General features: G+C 47.0%; 1 protein-coding gene across 1 annotated transcript in view; it reads right to left on the bottom strand.

Moving 5' to 3' along the window:
• Positions 1 to 578: 578 nt before the first annotated feature.
• col4a5 (collagen, type IV, alpha 5 (Alport syndrome)) overlaps positions 579 to 20,526 on the bottom strand; it is a 44,675-nt gene continuing 24,727 nt past the window's right edge. Inside the window, exons 21-50 of the mRNA XM_079758420.1 lie at positions 19,313 to 19,564; positions 18,740 to 18,829; positions 18,027 to 18,097; positions 17,100 to 17,291; positions 16,310 to 16,478; positions 15,761 to 15,853; positions 15,557 to 15,661; positions 15,200 to 15,297; positions 14,655 to 14,805; positions 14,388 to 14,501; positions 13,965 to 14,132; positions 13,682 to 13,771; positions 13,337 to 13,483; positions 12,824 to 12,922; positions 12,373 to 12,462; positions 11,859 to 11,998; positions 11,348 to 11,474; positions 10,696 to 10,875; positions 10,374 to 10,424; positions 9,945 to 10,130; positions 6,903 to 7,036; positions 6,373 to 6,445; positions 6,222 to 6,293; positions 5,832 to 5,957; positions 5,242 to 5,340; positions 4,632 to 4,844; positions 3,900 to 4,077; positions 3,346 to 3,460; positions 2,916 to 3,088; positions 579 to 2,517 (exon numbers count right to left, since the gene is read on the bottom strand). Coding sequence (XP_079614546.1) covers positions 2,436 to 2,517; positions 2,916 to 3,088; positions 3,346 to 3,460; positions 3,900 to 4,077; positions 4,632 to 4,844; positions 5,242 to 5,340; positions 5,832 to 5,957; positions 6,222 to 6,293; positions 6,373 to 6,445; positions 6,903 to 7,036; positions 9,945 to 10,130; positions 10,374 to 10,424; positions 10,696 to 10,875; positions 11,348 to 11,474; positions 11,859 to 11,998; positions 12,373 to 12,462; positions 12,824 to 12,922; positions 13,337 to 13,483; positions 13,682 to 13,771; positions 13,965 to 14,132; positions 14,388 to 14,501; positions 14,655 to 14,805; positions 15,200 to 15,297; positions 15,557 to 15,661; positions 15,761 to 15,853; positions 16,310 to 16,478; positions 17,100 to 17,291; positions 18,027 to 18,097; positions 18,740 to 18,829; positions 19,313 to 19,564 — 3,878 coding nt within the window. The 3' untranslated portion in view covers positions 579 to 2,435. The remainder of the gene's footprint in view (positions 2,518 to 2,915; positions 3,089 to 3,345; positions 3,461 to 3,899; positions 4,078 to 4,631; positions 4,845 to 5,241; positions 5,341 to 5,831; positions 5,958 to 6,221; positions 6,294 to 6,372; positions 6,446 to 6,902; positions 7,037 to 9,944; positions 10,131 to 10,373; positions 10,425 to 10,695; positions 10,876 to 11,347; positions 11,475 to 11,858; positions 11,999 to 12,372; positions 12,463 to 12,823; positions 12,923 to 13,336; positions 13,484 to 13,681; positions 13,772 to 13,964; positions 14,133 to 14,387; positions 14,502 to 14,654; positions 14,806 to 15,199; positions 15,298 to 15,556; positions 15,662 to 15,760; positions 15,854 to 16,309; positions 16,479 to 17,099; positions 17,292 to 18,026; positions 18,098 to 18,739; positions 18,830 to 19,312; positions 19,565 to 20,526) is intronic.

The raw sequence follows: 20,526 nt of genomic DNA, 5'->3' as shown, positions 1-20,526 counted from the left end.
CGGTGGAACTCGCTTCCCTGTCGATGGCGTCAGAGGTCAGGAGGTCAGGAGAGGAGATGGGCAAGTCATCAGGAATGCAGGAGGAGATAAGGAGAGGTGAGGAGCAGATCAGTAGGGGGAGAAGCCGTGATCATTATTGTGTATTTGCAAAAATCGGAACTAAAATTGCAATCAGAGGTTTGAAGGGAACAATTAAAGCTGTTGGTAAAGGGTTCCCTCTGCTGGCAGGTAACTAGAATTACAACTGGGTGAATAACCCGGTGGCTTTGTTAATAAAAATATAAATCTGTCTTAATGAATAGGAAATATTTTAGTATTTATCTAAGTATAAATGTTTATTTTTGAAGCAAAAATAATGTATTGTCCAAACAATTATTATGGATGGATGTGAAAACGCAAATTACTATTTATAGTAGTAAGCAAATAATGAAAAATAGTCACATCTATATTGAAAGAAATTCTATATTTTTCTGACGGCTGTCTGAAGAGAGAATTCTTCTTTTTAATGCTTTCGTTCTGGTCTATGAATCAGAGTCATGTCGTTGAGTCAGACAGCACAAGTCGTCAGACAGCACAAGTCGTCAGACATAGTGTTTATTTCAGTCTTAAAAGTTTATAACAACTTCTGGATAACATGAAACATGAAAAAATTTAACAAAAAGAAAAGAAAACAAGACCAAAATAAAAATAAAAACAGAAAAAATGTAGTACGCTTTTTTTTATCACACCCAAGGGTGACAAAATTAGAAATTTCATAAAGTGGTTTTGAAAAGAAAAAAAATCACAGGTTAATATCACCCCCTCCCCCAGACCCTTCACCCCCCCCCCCCCCGCCTACAGTACAACTGGTGTCCTACACATTGTGTCAGGGAGGAGCCAATCACCTAGGGAACATTTACATACGGAATACAGTTTCAAACCAGATTCAACTGGATCACACAGTAGGTTTTGAGGGTGGGTGTGTGTGTGTGTGTGTGTGTGTGGAGGGGGGGGGGGGGGGGGCATATTAATTCGATTTATTTTCCATTAGAGTGGTTTGGAAAGCAAGACCTGGGTTTGAAGAAACTGCTACACGTTGGTGGGGACGACCACCAAAACCGTTTGGAAGAACTGGGATCTTGATGACCAATACGTTTTGGTGTCTCCCTCGATCGGTCCTCACACCCAGAGTAAGCCTACATTTTTATAAAGAAAAAGCTCCCATAGTGATTCTGAAGACTTTGACAACTATTTGCCTCAAGTCTAGCTTTTTGTGGTTTCGTAAGTGATCGGCCGTGTCACAACTGCCAAATAAAGTCAATATACCTTTCAAATATATATTTATTTCATTTCTATATAAAATACTGTTTCATTTGTAAGAGCCTCACTTTGTACAACTTTTGAGTCACTGTTCATGAGCAGATGCCAATGAATGGGTTATGCATGTGGGTGTGTTTGCATGCGAGTGTTTGTGTGTTATGAAAGTGAGCGAGAGAGCGAATGAGCGAGCAAGCTAAAAAAGAAAAATACCCAGAATCTATTTTTTTCATCACAAATACCTAGTACCGATTCTGACCTAAAATACTACAGTAAAAAGGTGTTGTACACAATATACACATTATATTACTTACAAAAAATAAGAGGAAGTAAATCATAGGGCGTTATTAGTAAAGTGATCCACGTATTTCGTTAGTACCATCAAATGAAATGTAAAATCTGCGCGAAGCGAACAGAGAGGGAGAGAGAGAGAGGGAGAGCGTTAGAGAAAGTGGTGAGGAGAAAGAGAGAAAATAAGACGCTGTAAAAGATACAACGAAAGAGCTAAGCGTCAGTGCATCTCTTATTCTTGGATGTTCCGAAGGTTAAAGTGTGCGGATGTGAGACCGTGAAAAGCATCCACTCCTTAGTCAAATAATGAAAAGAAAGAAGGATAGCAAATGAATGAACGAGAGAAAAGGGAACATTTTGTGAAATATTTGAACAAGGTGATTTTAGTGAAAAGAGGGAGAGAAGGATTTGGTTCTCTCCATTTAATGAAGAAGAGAGGAGTGTGAAAGCACTTAAGTTTCTCAGACAGGTTCCAGACACCTTGTTCTGTGGATATTTGTATTGCGTTATTTGAGGTACTTTTATTTAAGAAATAAAAAATAACCACTAAATATAGATTAATTTGTGGCCGTCATTTGCATTTTTTTTTTGTTTATGCTGTGTCTCACAGTAGCACCAAAGTTTAAGATTTAGTTAAGTTTTCGTTTTTTTCCTCAGAAAAAAATAATAACCACACTGCACCATTGGAATCCAACATCGTCACTATGGTGACACACAATGGGTCACCACCCACCCAGCCTTGCCCCCCCTCCCCATTTCTCCTCGTCAACCAATCAGCTTATTTTTGTAGTCGTCGGAGGGGGTGTGGCCAGGGAAAGGGGGCGTGTCTAGTGTGACGCCGTGTTCCGTTACGTCCTCTTCATGCAGACCACGCAACGACTGACGCGCGTCCGCAGATTTCCCGCCTTCAAAGTCTCAGACTGGGGCTTCCTGTGTGGGTCAAAGATCAAAGTTCAGGGGTCAAAGACGGAGAGAGGATGTGTATATGTCTAAACCAATATTTCTATAACACTATTACAGAAGTGATGACGGCATGTGTAAAGGGGGCAGGATAGTCTACGAGCTAGGGTGCTTGATTCGCTGACGAAAGATACTGGGTTTCTGAATCCAGTGTTAGTCGCTCTGGGTAGAAGCCCAAACTAGCTTTAAGTTAAACTAACTAAACGGTAAATTACCTCATAATTCAAAAGGTGCAGAGGGGAAACATCAGCCATATATATCCATTTGGGAATAGAATCTTTTCTCTCCCGATACGAACGCCGTCCCTCCATTGACCCGTTCAACCCTTTTGGTGACCTCACAGTGTCACGTGACCCCCCGTCCCTCACCTGAACATCTCGTTGGTGTCTACGGTGGCCAGCCAGAAGCTGTAGGAGTTGCCAAAGTAGTTGCAGGTTCCCCGGCCGTGGCACTCGATGAAGGGAGCGCTGCGGAACTCCTCCAGACAGGAGCCGGGGGAGGCCAGGGCCTGGCCGGAGCCCTCTGCTCCTGCACTGGTGTGCTGGGGGGGAGGAGAGGGGGAGGAGGGCGGAGGATGGAAGAGAGGGAGGAGGAGGTGGAGAGAGGAGGAGGGGTGGGGAAGAGAGGAAGAGGCGGGGGAGAGGGGAAAGAGAGGATTTAAAAAAAAATGTAGCTTCCGGCTAAAAACATCTGCTGAATGAATGTGGTCACTTGAGTTGGGTGGTGAGTGTGTGCTGCTGGTGCTTTGTACTGGGCTTCTGATGGGTATAGTGTGTACTAGTGCAGTGGTGGGGGTACCATCATGAAGGAGTAACCGATCCACAGGGCCTCCCAGTTCGCAGGGCAGCTGGGGATCTGGATGGTCTGGGAGTGAACTGCAATCGTCATGGCGGGAGCCTCACACACCGAACACCTGGACGACACGCACGTGATTCAATGAGGATTCGAAACGCACACAAATTCAGACTTTATCAGATGTGGGGCTAGGTGTTACTTCTGCCACTGCTACCACTTTGCTGATGAGGTTGCTGGCGTAGAGCTCGATGTTAGTACTACTACCCTACCACCACTACAACTACCTGCTGGTTTGGGCTTTCGACGTTAGTCCTCATATATTTCTACTAGTATTACTAGTACTACCTGCTGAGGGCTGGTTTAACTTAAATAGTAGTGTTGTTCTACTACTTTTACTACCTGCTGCCGACCTTAGTAGTTCTACCAAACTACGATAGTGTGTGAATAGGGCTGGAGGCCTTCTCCAGTGACGGGGTTCATGGACAAGGGCTTAGTGACTAAGACCATCACTATACTACGCCTGCTAGTTCCACTGGTACAGCTCGTACTAGTCCTACCTGCTGATGAAGGGCTTGATGCCCTCTCCGGTGATGGGGTCCATGGACATGGGCATGGGTTCAGGCGTGGACAGCCAATAGGAGTAGTCGTTGCGGGAGGCGAAGTTACAGACGTTGTTGATGTTGCAGAACATGAAGGGCATGGTGCTGAACCGCCTCAGACAACTGCCAGCCGTACCTGGAGGGAGGAGGGAGGGGGAGGAGGAGGGGAGAGTGAGACAGGTGGCGGAGGGAGAGAGGATAGGAGGTGGCGGAGGGGAAGAAGAGTGGGAGGAGGGGGAGAGAGGAGCAGGTAGGAGGAGGGGAGAGAGACAGGTGGTGGAGGGAGAGAGGAGAGACAGGTGGTGGAAGGAGGAGGAGGAGAGAGGAGCAGGTAGGAGGAGGGGAGAGAGACAGGTGGAGGAGGGACAGAAGGGAGCAGGTGGCGGAAGGAGGAGAGGAGCAGGGGGGAGGGGAGAGAGAGACGGGTAGAGGAGGGAGAGAGGAGGTGGTGGAAGAAGGAGGGGTAGTAGAAGAGGAGGAGAGGAGGAGAGGAGCAGGGGGGAGGGGAGAGAGAGAGACGGGTAGAGGAGGGAGAGAGGAGGTGGTGGAAGAAGGAGGGAGAGGAGGAGAGTAGCAGGAGGTGGAGTGAAAGGGGAGGAAGGGATGATCAGGAAAGAAGGAGCGTCTTGTCCCACGTGCACAGAGTCCCAGTTCCTGCCTGTCGCTGCGCCCTCCCTCTGGGGGACTCACCGAGGTCCTGTCCGTGAGCGCGCTCGTTGCCCTGCACGTACAGCAGGGAGTAGCCGTCGTAGATGAGGCTGGTTCCTTCGGGGCAGAACGGGACGTCCTGGCCCTGGCTGTGGCGGGTGATGAGGAAGCCGTGGGCGGTGGAAGCCGTGCCAGGGGTCCCGGGTTGACCCTGGGGGCCGTCGGAACCGGGGGGGCCGGGGTACCCGCGCTGACCTGGGTGACATCAGATTAGGTTCAGTTATGTTCGATCACGTTATGTACATCACGCCCGAGGAGATGACGACATTATATTGCAGAAGGCCACGTTAGATTAGGGTTTAACTACATTATTTTGGTGGCTACTTTATTCATCTCCAAGGGGGGTTTGAGTTGGCTCCGTGGCACACAAAAAAATGGCAGGTAATGATAAAAAAGATTGAGAATGTAATAAAATAGAAAAAACTTGCGATAAATTAAAATAGACTTAAAAAATAGCCACCACGAGAGGGGGTGGTCGTACGAGGGGGATTGCGAAGTGACAGACGCAGAAACGTCCTGAATGTTGTGATGGTAATCTGGTATGTTGTGATGGTATCAGTGGTGGTTTGGGTCCTGGAGGGGGGTCACTCACCTGGTTGTCCCGCTGGTCCAGAGTCTCCCTTCCTGCCGGGGACGCCGCTGAAGCCTGGAGGTCCCTCTGGTCCGGAATCCCCTGGGTTACCTGGTGGGCCTGAGGGGGGGGGGATTTAGATCTTCACATCGTTTCATTGTTTTCTAAAAAACTTTATTTGTCCTGGTAGAGATGACGGTCTCATCCTCTCCACTATTAGTCAGTTATTAGAAGCTATTTAGTCACTTAACAAAAGCTTTATCCAAAGCTTTTATCCAGTAAGAGTGACGTATATCATTGCAAGCAGGTGACGGTACGGAGTGTGTGCAGGTTGCGGATACTGGGATTCGAACCCAGTACCTTTTCAGCTTGGAGTCAAACACCACTAGGCTATCCTGCCCCACATGATATCAATATAAATGCTATTTGATCTATATCCAAAGAGGCTACATATATGTTTATACATTGATAAATGTGTCAAATTACAAAATGGTTATAATGTCATGTCAATTTGACCCCTTTCTTTCATGAACGCCTGCTGCCCCGTTGAACCTGGTTGCTGGGCGCCAATCTAGCGCTAGCTAGCCTCATGAGCTAACATCCGTGCTAACCTGAGAGTCCTTCAAGGCCACGGGGGCCGGGGGCTCCCTGTCCTCCGTTGAGCCCTGGAGGGCCGGGGTTTCCCTGCGCTCCCTTCACCGGGATGGTGGGCGCCGAACCGGGGTCTCCAGGGGGTCCTGGGGGTCAAAGGTTACACAAAGGTTACATAAAAGGTACAATAACATAAGGTTCACCTTTTAGCTTTTATTCAAATGCATTTTCTATACGAATGAAGGTCAAGAATAGGGTTAACGTAACATTTTATTCACCTTATTATTATCAATACTTTTTAGTGTTTCATCTCAACTTGTATGAATATTGGTTGGATGTATTTCTGATGGTCAGCAAGCTCAGCCAGCTAGTTAACAGTTTCTTGGATATCGGTGGACGGTCAAACTCACCATCGGGTCCAATATCACCAGGCGCTCCTGGTTGACCGGAGGAACCAGGAATGCCACCATCTCCCTTGGGTCCTGGAAAAAAGAATATGGTAGTGAAGCGATGCTAGTAGGAAGTACAATTTACATTATCTACTTCGGGGACCTGACCTACCAGGGAAACCTGGAACGCCGGGAAGACCGATGTCACCCTTGAGACCTGAGGGACCAGGTTGTCCGGACGAACCCTAGTTACATAACACACATGAAAATAGAGGCATTAGTGTGTAATTAAAACATTGGAACCGGTTAAGTCTCAGCGTCTAAGATTGAGACCCCCCTCAGTTAGTTGGTGGTCGACTTTCCGATTTCAAAAAACTCAGAAACAGTGTTCTGTCGACTCCAACTGGGTATTAATCTGTGTGACGTGAGCGAGCCTAGCTCTACCGGCTTGGTGTAGGGGGTGGGACGGGTTTTTGGCAGGGTCGATGGTCAGATTCTTGTAGACAAAGAGAGAGGAATGGGCTGGTGGGCATTTTCCATTTTTAGAATTGATCAGTTGTAGGATGTGATTTTATTGATAACATTATTGAAATCACCATCGATCAGCATTGCCTATCGATGGATATGTTCAGGTTGTTCTAGGCTAGGAGCTGGTTGAACTGTTAGACAGGGTTTTTGTCGTTTGTTCGGAACAGAACCTACCGGGAATCCTGGGGTGCCTGACTCTCCCTTGGAACCTGGGAATCCGGGTTGACCGGGAACACCAGCAATTCCCTTATCTCCCTTGACGCCACCGCTGCCTCCCGGACCACGAGGACCCTCCGGACCAGGAGCGCCTTCGCGTGAACAAAGGGTCAAAGGTCATTATAGGGTTACGTGCACTTTTTCTTTTTTCGTTCAGTATGGTACACATGAGTGTATTATTATATAGTACTTCTACTATATATGTATGTATATTTATATATAGACATATATTTATATTCATACATATATATATTTTTCATATTTTATTCATTTGAGATTAAATATACTTTTCAAACAAACAAAAATGCAAAATACAAAATACAACTCAGAGAGAGCAATAAGAACAGTGCAGTAGGCGAGGGTATGTTTGTTTCAATGGTCCAGATGTCTGTAAAAGACGGAGCCAGCACTTGACCACAGCGTATCACGGAACCTGTGACGATGATTTGGACGATTTTGAATTAAGTGGCATTTGTATTGTGTTGACAGTACTCGGTCAAGAGTGGAGACACAGTTTTTGTACCATGACAACTGCAAATTTCAGTAGATTTTTTTGGTGGTGAAATTAATTCTCCCAAACTCAAAGACTTGTTTTAAACGTCACAAAACCTTCTCAAACATGATTCCCCCCAAAAAGTAACAGTAAAACATAGTTTATCACAATATAACACGCAAAAACCTTCAAACCACTGTTGTCTAACCTGCCAGACCTACGATTCCCAGAATCCCAGGGAATAGCAGAGCCGGGGCGGCAGCACAAAGGGGAGAAAAGAAAACGGTTAGAAGCTTGAGTTAGCGTAGCACTGCTAGCATACTTGCTAAAAACTATTAGTACTATAACTAGACTAATTCAACAAATAATATTGCTAACATTTGTCTAGCTCTAATGGTGAATATACTTTGTTATTATCTGTCTATATAATATTGGTATAATATGCTATGCTGTCATATGCTATGCTAGGCTATGTTATGTTTATCATGGGTCAGAGGTTGCTAACGTGAATGGGTGCACTTTCCCACCTTTTTACTGTTAAATAAAAAATGTTAACATACCTTGATTTTAGCATGTAATATAACATTTTATAATAAAAAAAAGGATTCTTTTTGGTGTGTTAGTTGTGAAATTAATGGAGTAAAAAAGTGTCTTATTCATTAATAATGTGCTGGTTGTGATGGCAAACCTTTTTTCCATTCCTTTAACAGTTTTAATTGTAAATTAAGTGATTGGATTAAAGATGCTTACTTTTTCAGAGTCTAACTACCACCAGAGTAGAGTGCATGATAAGTTGAGAAAAGTGAGAGAAAAGGGGGTTAGATTTCAGTGAACAGCGAAACAGAAAATGAAAGTCTAAAGTAAGTTGCTGTCGATTCAGCCAAACTGAAAATTCGGATCATAGTTCGTAAGATAGAAAGTAGATTCCAAAATGTGGTGAATAATTAACGTTCTAGAACATGTGAGCTCAAAAAAAAAATAAAATCATTTTTATAGGTGCACGTGCAGTAGGAGCTTGGACATCCAAGTCGTTGATACCTTGGGGACCTGCGATTGGTCGGATGCACAAGTCATCAGGAGAGGAGAGGCGTGGCCACACCGGGGGCCAGGCCACCAGAAACAGGGGGTAAAGTATCACAGCGTGTTTTTGTTTTTTCACTCCCTAGTCCACAAGCGCACTTAGGTCACCGGCTTGTGTGTGGCAAGCCTGAAACAGTGCTGGTCGGTATTCACATACATGCTCCATTACACACGTGGTTAAATGTACAAAATAATTAGAGAAAAATGTAAATGATAAAGGTTTTAACTGAGCAAGCCAGCCATTTCAAATGTGTAGTTTTTTTCTACACAGTTGACCAAATGTTACTAAGTTAATCAATAATTTGATTCCATTACAGGTGGGATTGATTGAAAGCTGCCAATTTGTTCTCTGGCGGCTGGTGTGTTATGTGACTTTGTGTCAGACAATGTGACCCAGCATTGTTCCAGGCTTCTCATTTAGTTTCGGACAATCCATGCAGGTGGTTATTGAGACACTTAACCTGCCTAGCAACAGCTGAGACATTACAAACCCTGCAACATTCACAATCATTTTGTTTCATAAAATTGTTCTATTTTGTGAATGTTAATAAATCAACCAATACTAACTAAGTGCTATGTTGAATGGATGAATGAATGGATATGGATGATAGGTGGATGGATGATAGATGGTTGGATGACGAGATGGATGGATGAAGAGATGGTTGGATGAGATGATAGAAGGAACAGATGACTGAATGATGAAAGACAACGTGGGGCAAAGAGTGGAAACCCATGCTGTGGTCGTCGAGGGGCGTGGTCAGAACTCCCCCGGTAACGGACAGTGATTGGTTGGTGCACACCTTACAGATTTCCCCTCTGGGGAGGAAGAGGGTGGTGGAGGACAGTGCAAGTGGACAGTGCATGGTTTCCATGACGACGTACGCTAGGGTGCTCTGTGATTGGACGGTGACGTGGGTTGGTGAGGTGAGAATATTTCCCCGGCCTGTGATTGGCCCTGACGTAACCTCATGCACATTGATTTCAACGTGCACGGCGTTCACACACACAGTGTCGTCGGTTGGCGTGAGCACGGTTGCTGCCTGGTTTGAACTGGTTTCATATGAGTAAGCTACTCCCATATGGGATACATTATGCTATCAAACAAACACCGGAAATATCTGTTGGCCTAATCCATTTTAACCAGGTGAGCTAGACAGGTAAACCAGAATGGTAAACCAGGTGTTTAAACCATACAGGTAAACCAGACAGGTGACCAGGTGGTTGAACTAGACAGAGAACCAGGTGATTAAACTAGACAGGTAACCAGGGGTTTAACCCAGACATGTAACCAGCTGTTTAAACCAGACCGGTAACCAGGTCTATAAACCAGACCGGTAACCAGGTCTATAAACCAGACGGGTGACTAAACCAGGCAGCAACGTATCACGCAGGTCTATATAAAATATCTCTGAATCTTCTCCACCTACCTCCTCGTCCTGGGGGTCCAGGTGAACCGCGGCCTCCCTTGGGGCCCTGAAGGGCTGATCCAGGGGATCCAGGGGGTCCGATGTTGCCTTGGGGTCCTGGGAGGCCGGGGAAGCCACCGTCTCCCTTGGATCCTGGGAACCCAGGACTACCAGAGGGTCCGGGAAGACCAGGGTCTCCCTTCGAACCTGCGGAGAGAAAAGACGTTTTGTTTAAGTAAGGAACTAACTGGTCTTTTTATCAGAGACTCGGTGTACTAGAATTAACTAGTATGTAGTACTTATGTATGTACGTCATTCATCCTAGATGGGAAATTTGTACATTTGTACTGGACCGTAATAAGAATTAAAAGATATTCAAATGTAATGTATAATATACAAAAACAATGATCTTCACAATATTAGCGTCAATATGTATGTGTGTGTTCCTACCTGGCAATCCAGGAATACCGGGAGCTCCAGTTCCACCATAACCAGGAAGACCTGAGTGGGAAGCCAATGAGAAGAAATGGTAAATGCGGTGAATTGAGCATTCTACTTTGATATCAAACCATAATCATCAATTATACCAATTAACCTAACGTTACATTACGATACTTTAAGTTACTATACGTTACTTTATAAAATATTTCTCTCAGATAATGTAACTTTACGCTACTTTGCGCTACTTTACGCTACTTTACGTTACTTTACGTTACTTTACGTTACTTTACGCTACTTTACGTTACTTTACGTTACCTGTCACCAGACCCACCTGCTTCTCCCTTGCTGCCGGCTGGCCCGGGGATTCCGTCACGACCTGCCTGACCCTTGTCTCCTGGCAACCCTGGGCCACCGGGGCGACCGGACTCTCCGGGTCTTCCTGGGGACCCGTTGGCCCCAGGGCCACCTGGACCGCCGTCCAGACCTTTGGGACCGGGAATACCAGGAGAACCTAGTAGGAAAAAAACACAGTACAGCCAGGGTTCAGCATGGAGATGATCACAGGTTAATTCAACGTTGCACAATCTGTGGCTCGGGAGCCCACTTGGGTCCCCTGATTCGGTTCAGGAGGGCGAAAATAGACTTTTAAGCTAGGTTGATATTTTATTTTTATGAAATAAATAATAAATTAAAAGGTTTTTCTCATAAGGGAAATTCATACATAAACAGACATGACAGCTACTAATGCTGATCAATTGACGTTGGGCGATGTGTATACGTTCTAAAACGTAAAAGCGTTTTCCTCGCCAACTGATTAAATGTCAGCAATATGTGTTTTAGGACATTTTTTAAATAGATGTTTCTGATTCTGCAAGCCATAACTCCCGGGGCCAATAAGTTTGATTTAATTGAACCACTAGCCAACCACTGAGTTACCAAGTGGATTCACAGGGTGAAACACCCAGGTATAGAGAGGGTCTCACCTTGGAAGCCGGGGAGGCCAGGGTCTCCCTTGGAGCCTGGTCCACCTGTTATCCCTGGGAGACCTGGTCCACCGGGGTTCCCCTTCTGACCTGGACCTCCTGGGAACCCAGGCTGGCCTGGATCACCCTGGGAGCGGAGAGAGTATCGATCAATTTAAACAAATTATCAGGTCAACCATCTATCTTACTTCTATTTAGGGGGTTCAGTCATGCTGATAACAATGTTATCTTATTTCAGGTTACAATATAAAAACAAAACATCCCAGAGGTTAGCACTTAAATGTGTTGAACACTTACTTCCAAAGTGGACCTCGATGGTAAAACCACCACATTGAACGACATACACATGACATGTTTGTGACACTTGTGATGTCACACACGGGTTGATGTTGAGTTGGCGTGTAATGTTCTATCAAGGTCACACCATTGTCACACATAGTAGGACCAGTTAAACCTGATCCAGGTTGGCTGGACTAAACAAGGGGGTGTCTCCGGGCTTCTGATCCTGCACCTTAATCCCTGGATTGCCTGGCGGTCCCGATCCAGTGGAGCCGGGGTCACCCTTGCTTCCGGGGAACCCTGGAGAACCGGGCTGTCCCGAGGCTCCGGTACGACCCGGCTGACCTGGCCCACCCTTCTGTCCCGAAGGTCCTGTGATGTCATCACCATGCGAAGACAACAAATACAACCGCATTAGTGCAAGCCAGAGGTGAGTGTGAGCTATGGATAAACAGTGAGGTGAATATGTTCTCTGTTCTCCGAGTATTTCAGCCACAGCGCCCATGTGATTATTATGATGACTCCAGTTGTTCTAAAAGTCAAAGCCCCCAAAATAGCATCAAATTATAAATGGGATGTGGCTGAACACTGATTGGGTAATGGTTGTAGGGTTGTAATAGGTGTGTGGTTTCAACGTAGATAGGTTTAACATGTCATAAAAGGGGTGTGATTTCACTGCTGATATGACATTTTTTATATCATAACAGTGGTGTGTTGTTGTTTTTTCGCCAGGCATTCAAGCGCACCTGGGAATCCCATCTCTCCCATGCTTCCTTTCAGTCCTGGAGCTCCGGGGCCACCTGAGGTGCCGGGATTGCCAGAATCTCCCTTGGCACCTGAAAGCAACACAACACGTAAGAAAACCTCCTTACCGTCCTTAAGATATTCAACTACAGGGCCACCTGTGACCACCTTGATGTGACGTCACGATCAGAAGGCATTTCAAACTATATCTGTGACATCACGAGTGGGAGTGTCAACCTCAGCTGTATGATGGATAGATCAACCTCCCAGTCTACCCAGTCGACTGTTTCAGCAGCCAGTCGGATCTGTCCTGTCATACATCTGTACTTGTACCACCTACAAATGGGTTGATTTAGAAATGGCTTGTGGTAGTGGATCAACTTCACAGCCGGTGATGATCCACTTGAAATTAGGTTTTTTTTCTTAACAATAACTTAATGAGACCACCCTCACCTGCGGGTCCCGGTAGCCCGGGGCGACCGTCTGTGCCGGAAAGTCCAGGGTCACCTGATACACCGGCGTTTCCCTTCTGACCAGAGGCGCCCGGTAAACCTGGAGTCACGAGGGAGTCCAACACACGTCGCATATCAAAGCTTCGCCATAGGAACAGGTGGAACGGTTGCTTATAAGATGTCCGATTTATTAAGCCCAGACGTACCCACGGCAGAAATACAGAAAAATGTATTATTCTTCAGACAATTGTTTGTCAGAAAAACATAAAAAGCTCTTTAATATTCATATATGAGTAGTAGAAATTTTAATGTTATGGTAAACATTATGGACTGTAAATGCTACATGATAACTAGCATATAGTATTTAAGTATAATACGTTTAGCCAGTAATGTAAGCAATAAGCAATGAACTACAACTCAACATATGAATGGCGTGTCAAAATCAACCCCAACAGGAACACCTTTCTACAAACGTTGAATTACTACCAAGACTACATGATTGTGGTCAGCGTACCTGGAATGCCGGGTTCTCCCTTGACTCCCTTCAGTGCTTGAGGAGGCAGGGTGGTCCCCGGAGGTCCTTGTACTCCGGGGTCTCCTCTCTCTCCCTTCAGACCTGAAGATCCAGGGGTCCCAGGCCTTCCGGAAAAACCGTCGTCACCTAGGAGGAGGAGGAGGAGGAGGAGGAGGAGGAGGTGACGCAGGTGAGGTGAAGCTGCATAGCCCTATCATCCAAGGTGTGTAAGTGTGTAGGTGTGTGTTTGGTGTGTGGGTGTTTGGTGTGTAGGGGTGTGCAGGTGTCTGTGTGTGTCTGTGTGTGTAGGTGTGTGTGTGTGTAGGTGTGTACGTGTGTGTGTACCTTTAGGTCCGGGGAAGCCGGGTCCCCCAGGACCTCCGGGTCCTCCTGAAGGTCCAGGAGATCCCATTGGTCCCATGTCTCCTTTGACACCTGTAGCCAATCAGAGCCCAGTCACATGGTTTGATTGTTTCAGTTGCCAGCTGGGAGGACAGACACCGTCTCAGCCCTGTGGCCATCTTGGATGAATTAGCGCAGAGCTAACTGATGCTGGGTCTCACTATCGGCCTGGTTAGTCCTTCATTCATTGCATTTTAAGCTAAAGTAAATAGTGCGAGATCTTTACCTTGAAGTCCAGGCAGTCCGTCACGACCGGGCCCTCCAGGGGGTCCTGGGGTTCCCACGGGTCCCGGAGAACCAGGGAACCCGGGGTTTCCTCTGTCTCCCGGCAAGCCGGTGCTGTCCAGACCTGGGGGGCCAGGGTCTCCCTTTTCACCGTTGGAGCCTGTGAATCCTGGAATACCGCGGTGGGAAAAGTGGGTTATGACTTAATAATCCTCATGAAAATAGTTTCTGTGAGAATTGCTCTGCTTGGGTAAGAAAAAAAAGAGTAGAGTAAGTAGAGTATAAAACAAGAAAAAAAACCTGTATGGAAACACAAATGTGAAAAGAAAATCGGGATATCTTTACTAGATGTATTTACGATAACGTGGCTTAAAGGTTATTGCACGTTAAAGACATTCAATGGGTTTCACAGACTGGAGGATACCTGGGGATCCCATGAGACCTGGGGGTCCAGGGGGGCCCTGGAGCCCCTGAGAGCCAAGGGAGATTGATCCTGGGGGGCCTCTAGGACCCGGCTGGCCAGGACTACCGGGGTCACCTGGAGAGAAAGACCGAGGTACAAATGAACCAAGAACATTCGGGTGATCCCTTTGACTTTATAGTGATGTTACAAATAACAACGACTATTAATCATTATTCTTCCAATAATTCTTATTTATTCGGAGGAAATAGTTTCGTAAGGTATGCTGACCTTTGTGTCCGGGGCCGCCATCTAAGCCAGATCGTCCTGGAGAACCTGGGTTTCCAGGGAAACCGGAATCTCCCTTGGGTCCGGGGTTTCCCTTAGACCCGGGGAACCCTGGAGAACCGGCTGGGCCGGGAAGCCCGAAGCCTGGTTCACCCTGGGGGACACATTAGAAATGCATACTGAGTTCCATGGGTCCGAAATAGTGGAACGCCGGTCAACATTAGTCCACTGGCTCCAACAGGGAGCCAAAACCAGCGGGAATAACTTTGTTGACCGTGTTTGAGCCACTTTGAGCAAAAACAAACCAAAAAAAGTGTCTTGGGTTATCTATGATCATTTCCCGGCCCTGGAGAGAATTATCTGCATGCAAGCAAAGTATGCATTGTGAAATTGGGAGGGAGGATTCCTCGTCTTTCGTTTGGTGCCAAACCAAACCATGAACGCATTTATTAACCCTAACCCTCACCCTTATCATCGGTGATCAGTTCAGGTGCTGCCTGAACTGATCAAACCACATCCTGTGGTAATGAGTCTCACAAGGCCCATACCTTGGCCCCTGGGAACCCAGGCTGTCCCGGAAGTCCGTCGACACCTGGTCTTCCTCCGCCACCAGAAGATCCTGGCTGGCCGGGAGTACCTGGGAATCCTGGAGAGACCAAGGAAGGAAGGAGACGAGGCGACAAGGAAAGGAACACGGTGAGGATAGGATACTTTAAGACAAAACTAACCAGACAAAAATACAAGACAACACATTGATGTTTTCTGAGCAGTTGAAACCTGGCGACTGATTTGAGCCAATCAGGAAACGGTATCTGAGGGTTTCAATCTCATGTTGATAGACTGACAACAGGATGAAGAGGAGGAGGAGGAGGAAAGGGTAAAGGGGTGATAGATGCGGCCCTAACCTTTGCCACCGGGGGGTCCTGGGAGTCCGATACCGGGGAGTCCGGGATCCCCCTTAGTTCCTGGTGTCCCTGGGAACCCGGGCTGTCCGGGGCCACCTGGGCTGCCTGGCAATGGAGGAAGGACAGGACAGTCTCACACCACAGTGATATAATCCAACCAGAATGAGTTTTAGGGGTACAATTGGGCTGGCTTCATTTGTGTACCTGGCTGTCCAGGTGAGCCGGGGTCTCCGTCCTGTCCCCGTGGTCCGGGCAGACCCTTCTCCGCCACAGTCAGACCCGGTTCACCCTTGGATCCTGGACGGGACAGAGGGCGTTGGTACGGAAACCAGGAAGTGGCCCTCGAAGCAGTAAGTGTGTAAATGTATAATTTACCTAAATATTTATCCAACTACGTCCGTTTAAAAATAATATTGAGTTCCGCGACTTCTTCGTGTTCCCTTTGTTTTTTTACCCCCGATTTGTGTATACTTTAAATACATTTTCCATTGTATCTCCGCTCACGAATGGATCTTACCACATTTTATTTCTGCTCAGTTGCTCTTACACTTACGCTAGATTTCTGTAGCAGGGTCATGAATCACATGCTAGGGGCTACATCTCTTTATCAGGTAGCATGGTGTTAAACCACTCCCAGGCCAGGGGCTCTATCCCTTAAGCACACAGCTTGTGGATAAACCTCATATAGGTGTAGGTGCTACATCGCTTCAGCATGTAGCATGTCGCACGTAGCATGTTAGCATGTTGTGGTACCTGGGGACCCTGGGCCTCCGGGTCTGCCAGAGACTCCCTGGATGCCCTTCTCTCCTGGGGGCCCCTGGGGGCCGAAACCTGGGGACCCGGGGGAGCCTCTGTCTCCTGGCTGGCCCGACAGACCCGATTCACCGGGGGGACCACGCTCTCCTTTCACCTGATGAGAGCCCTGTGGGACACACACAGGGAAAAACAGTCATAAGATAACACACACACATAAAACACACAAACATTGAGACAATGGTGTGAGTAAACCAGTATGAACCCAGTGTAAACATCAACATGTACACCATATAAAGCCAGTTTAAACCAGTATGAGCCCAATATAAACATCCATGTGTAAACGATATAAAGCTAGTTTGAACCAGTATCAACCCACTATAAAATTCAATATGTACACCATATGAAGCCAGAATAAACCCAAAATAAACATCAATATGTACACCATATAAAGCCAGTTTAAACCAGTATAAACCCAATATAAACATCAATATGTACACCATATAAAGCCAGTTTAAACCAGTATGAACCCAATATAAACATCAATATGTACACCATATTAAGCCAGTTTAAACCAGTATGAACCCAATATAAACATCAATATGTACACCATGTAAAGCCAGTGTAACCATTTTGAACCCAATACAAACATCAATATGTACGCCATTTTAAGCCAGTTTAAACCAGTATGAACCAAATATAAACTTCGATATGTACACCATGTACAGCCAGTTTAAACCAGTATAAACCCAATATAAAGCATGTTTAAACCAGTTCAAACCCAGCTCACCGACACTCCTTTAGGTCCGGGCGATCCAGGGGTACCGTCGCGACCGGGCCGTCCGTCCAGACCGGGTAGGCCCGCTGGGCCGGGGAACCCACTGTCCCCCTTCTCTCCTCTCACTCCGCTCCCTGAGACGGCATCGCCGGGGTCCCCCTTCTCTCCCGGGTAGCCCGGGGCTCCCATAGACCCAGGGGGTCCCTGAGGAGGAGGAGGCGGAGGAGGAGGAGGGGGAGGTGGAGAGAAGGAGGATGAGAGGAGGAAGAGGAGGAGGAGGAGGATGAGAGGAGGAGGAGTAGGAGGAGGATGAGAGGAGGAGGGAAGGAGGATGAGAGGAGGAGTAGGATGAGAGAAGGAGGATGAGGAGTAGGATGAGAGGAGGAGGGGGAGAGAAGGAGGATGAGAGGAGGAGGATGAGAGGAGGAGGAGGAGAGGGAGAGAAGGAGGATGAGAGGAGGAGGAGGAGGGGGAGAGAAGGAGGATGAGAGGAGGAAGATGAGGGGAGGAGAAGTAGGATGAGAGGACGATGATGAGAAGTAGGATGAGAGGAGGAGGAGGGGGAGAGAAGGAGGATGAGAGGAGGAGGATGAGAGGAGGGGGAGAAGGAGGATGAGAGGAGGAGGATGAGAGGAGGAGGAGGAGGGGGAGAGAAGGAGGATGAGAGGAGGAGGAGTAGGATGAGAAGAGGAGTAGGATGAGAAGAGGAGGAGGGGGAGAGGAGAGATTAGAGTAGGAGGAGAGGGAGGGATGGAGAGAAGAAGAGAGGAGAAGGAGTTGAGGAGGCAGAAGGACGAGGAGGGAGGAGGAATCTTTATTGATTCTGGTTGTATGTGAGATGCTGACGTCAGATATGTGTCTCTAGGTTGTAACACGGAAGCGTAACCAGGAAGTGTAACCAGGAAGTGTAACCAGGAAGTGTAACCAGGAAGTACTCACGGCAGGTCCACCAGTGCCGGGTTGTCCAGGGAATCCTCGGTCTCCTTTGATCCCTAGACCGCCGGGCGATCCTATGAACACCAGCAATACTACGGTTACTACTACACTACTTTGATAAGTATGACTAGTACTGTTAATAAGATACGATTACTTTAACATGATGCTCAGTTATTTGAATACTCGCAGATGGGAAAACCTATGACTGTTACTGCTATTATTATTACTTCTCTTACTAGTATTACTGTTGCTAGTACTACATGAACAACATATTTTCATACGTATGAGCTTGACTTAACTATGACCAAAACTTTTACAACTAAAAGTACTATAAACTACTATAACTACTATATATAATATAATATATAATATAAATTAATTAGAAAGACCTTGACTTTACTAATACTACAACTACTACAACTTTTACTAATACAACTTTGACGACTGCTACAAAAACTAATAATTTATTAATCATATCGATCTTGATTTAACTTCTACTACTACTACTTCTACTACTACTACCACAACTACTACTACTACTACTACTACTACTACTACTACTACTACTACTACTACTACTACTACTACTACTACTACTACTACCAATAATAAAATAACAAATCAATAGTATAGATCTTGACTTTACTAGGTCCCAATAGCCCTACTGTCACCACTCCTCCTGCGTCTAGTGACATATGAACGGGTCGGGGTCTGACCTGGGCGGCCAGGTGCTCCGGCTGGTCCTTGGGGTCCAGGGATGGGGTTGTTGCCTCCCACACAGTTCACACAGGTCTCTCCCTTCTCACCTGAAACACCAGCAGCAGCACCAGATCAGAGGAGTCCCAACACAGTGGGGGCCTGTTACACCTGGCAGGGTAGCCAGGTGAGCGCTAGCCCTTTGGTTAGCATCGAGATGATCTGCTTATTGTCATGGAGTGGGATGGGGTTAGGGTCGGTTGGTTAGCACCTCAACTGTGCGTTTGCTTGTTGGTTCCGTTATGATTGTGAGGATGGTTGTCTCCAGTACTCTTATTCTTGAAGAGTCTACACGCACACTCACCTCCCCATTCCCCAATCGCTCTCTCGTGTGCTTCTCTTCCTCTCTCTCTCATTTTACATCTCTCTCTCTCTCTCTCTCTCTCTCTCTCTCTCTCTCTCTCTCTCTCTCTCTCTCTCTCTCTCTCTCTCTCTCTCTCTCTCTCTCTCTCTCTCTCTACCCCCCTACACAGAGAGACACACACACACACACACACACACACACACACACACACACACACACACACACTCACCCTTGATGCCGTTCTCTCCCTGGTATCCTCTCTCTCCCTGTTGTCCGGGGAGACCGGGCTCGCCGGCGATACAGTTCCCTCCGCCGCTGGAGAACCCTGGGGGCCCGGGGGCTCCGCTGAGTCCCTGGGGGCCCGGGGCGCCATCCCGTCCTGGGGCCCCGGGCAGTGACACACCGGGGACACCGTCCTCGCCCTTCTGGCCCTTGTCTCCGGGGAAGCCTGGAGTCCCTGGCTGGCCGCCGCCGCCGCCACCTGGAGACGAGGAGAGAGAAACAGAAACACTACGGTCAGACGCTCCTTATGTACGTTACAGAAACACTACGGTCAGATGCTCCTAACGCACGTTACAGAAACACTACGGTCAGACGCTCCTTATGTACGTTACAGAAACGCTACGGTCAGATGCTCCTAACGCACGTTACAGAAACACTACGGTCAGACGCTCCTTATGTACGTTACAGAAACACTACGGTCAGATGCTCCTAACGCACGTTACAGAAACACTACGGTCAGACGCTCCTTATGTACGTTACAGAAACACTACGGTCAGATGCTCCTAACGCACGTTACAGAAACACTACGGTCAGACGCTCCTTATGTACGTTACAGAAACACTACGGTCAGATGCTCCTAACGCACGTTACAGAAACACTACGGTCAGATGCTCCATACGTACATTACAATAACACTACGGTCAGATGCTCCTTACGTACGTTACAGAAACACTACGGTCAGATGCTCCTTACGTACGTTACAAAAACACTACGGTCAGATGCTCCTTACGTACGTTACAGAAACACTACGGTCAGATGCTCCTTACGTACGTCACAGAAACACTACGGTCAGATGCTCCTTACGTACGTTACAGAAACACTACGGTCAGATGCTCCTTACGTACGTTACAGAAACACTACGGTCAGATGCTCCTTACGTACGTTACAGAAACACTACGGTCAGATGCTCCTTACGTACGTTACAGAAACACTACGGTCAGATGATCCTTACGCATGTTACAGAAACACTACGGTCAGATGCTCCTTACGCACGTTACAGAAACACTACGGTCAGATGCTCCTTACGTACGTTACAGAAACACTACGTTCAGATGATCCTTACGCATGTTACAGAAACACTACGGTCAGATGATCCTTACGCATGTTACAGAAACACTACGGTCAGATGCTCCATACGTACATTACAATAACACTACGGTC

This window comes from Pollachius pollachius (assembly GCF_949987615.1).
Source record: "Pollachius pollachius genome assembly, chromosome: 20".
NCBI classification, from domain to species: domain Eukaryota; kingdom Metazoa; phylum Chordata; class Actinopteri; order Gadiformes; family Gadidae; genus Pollachius; species Pollachius pollachius.
Note: the sequence above shows the minus strand (reverse complement) of the source record. Positions and strands in the feature narration are given on the sequence as shown.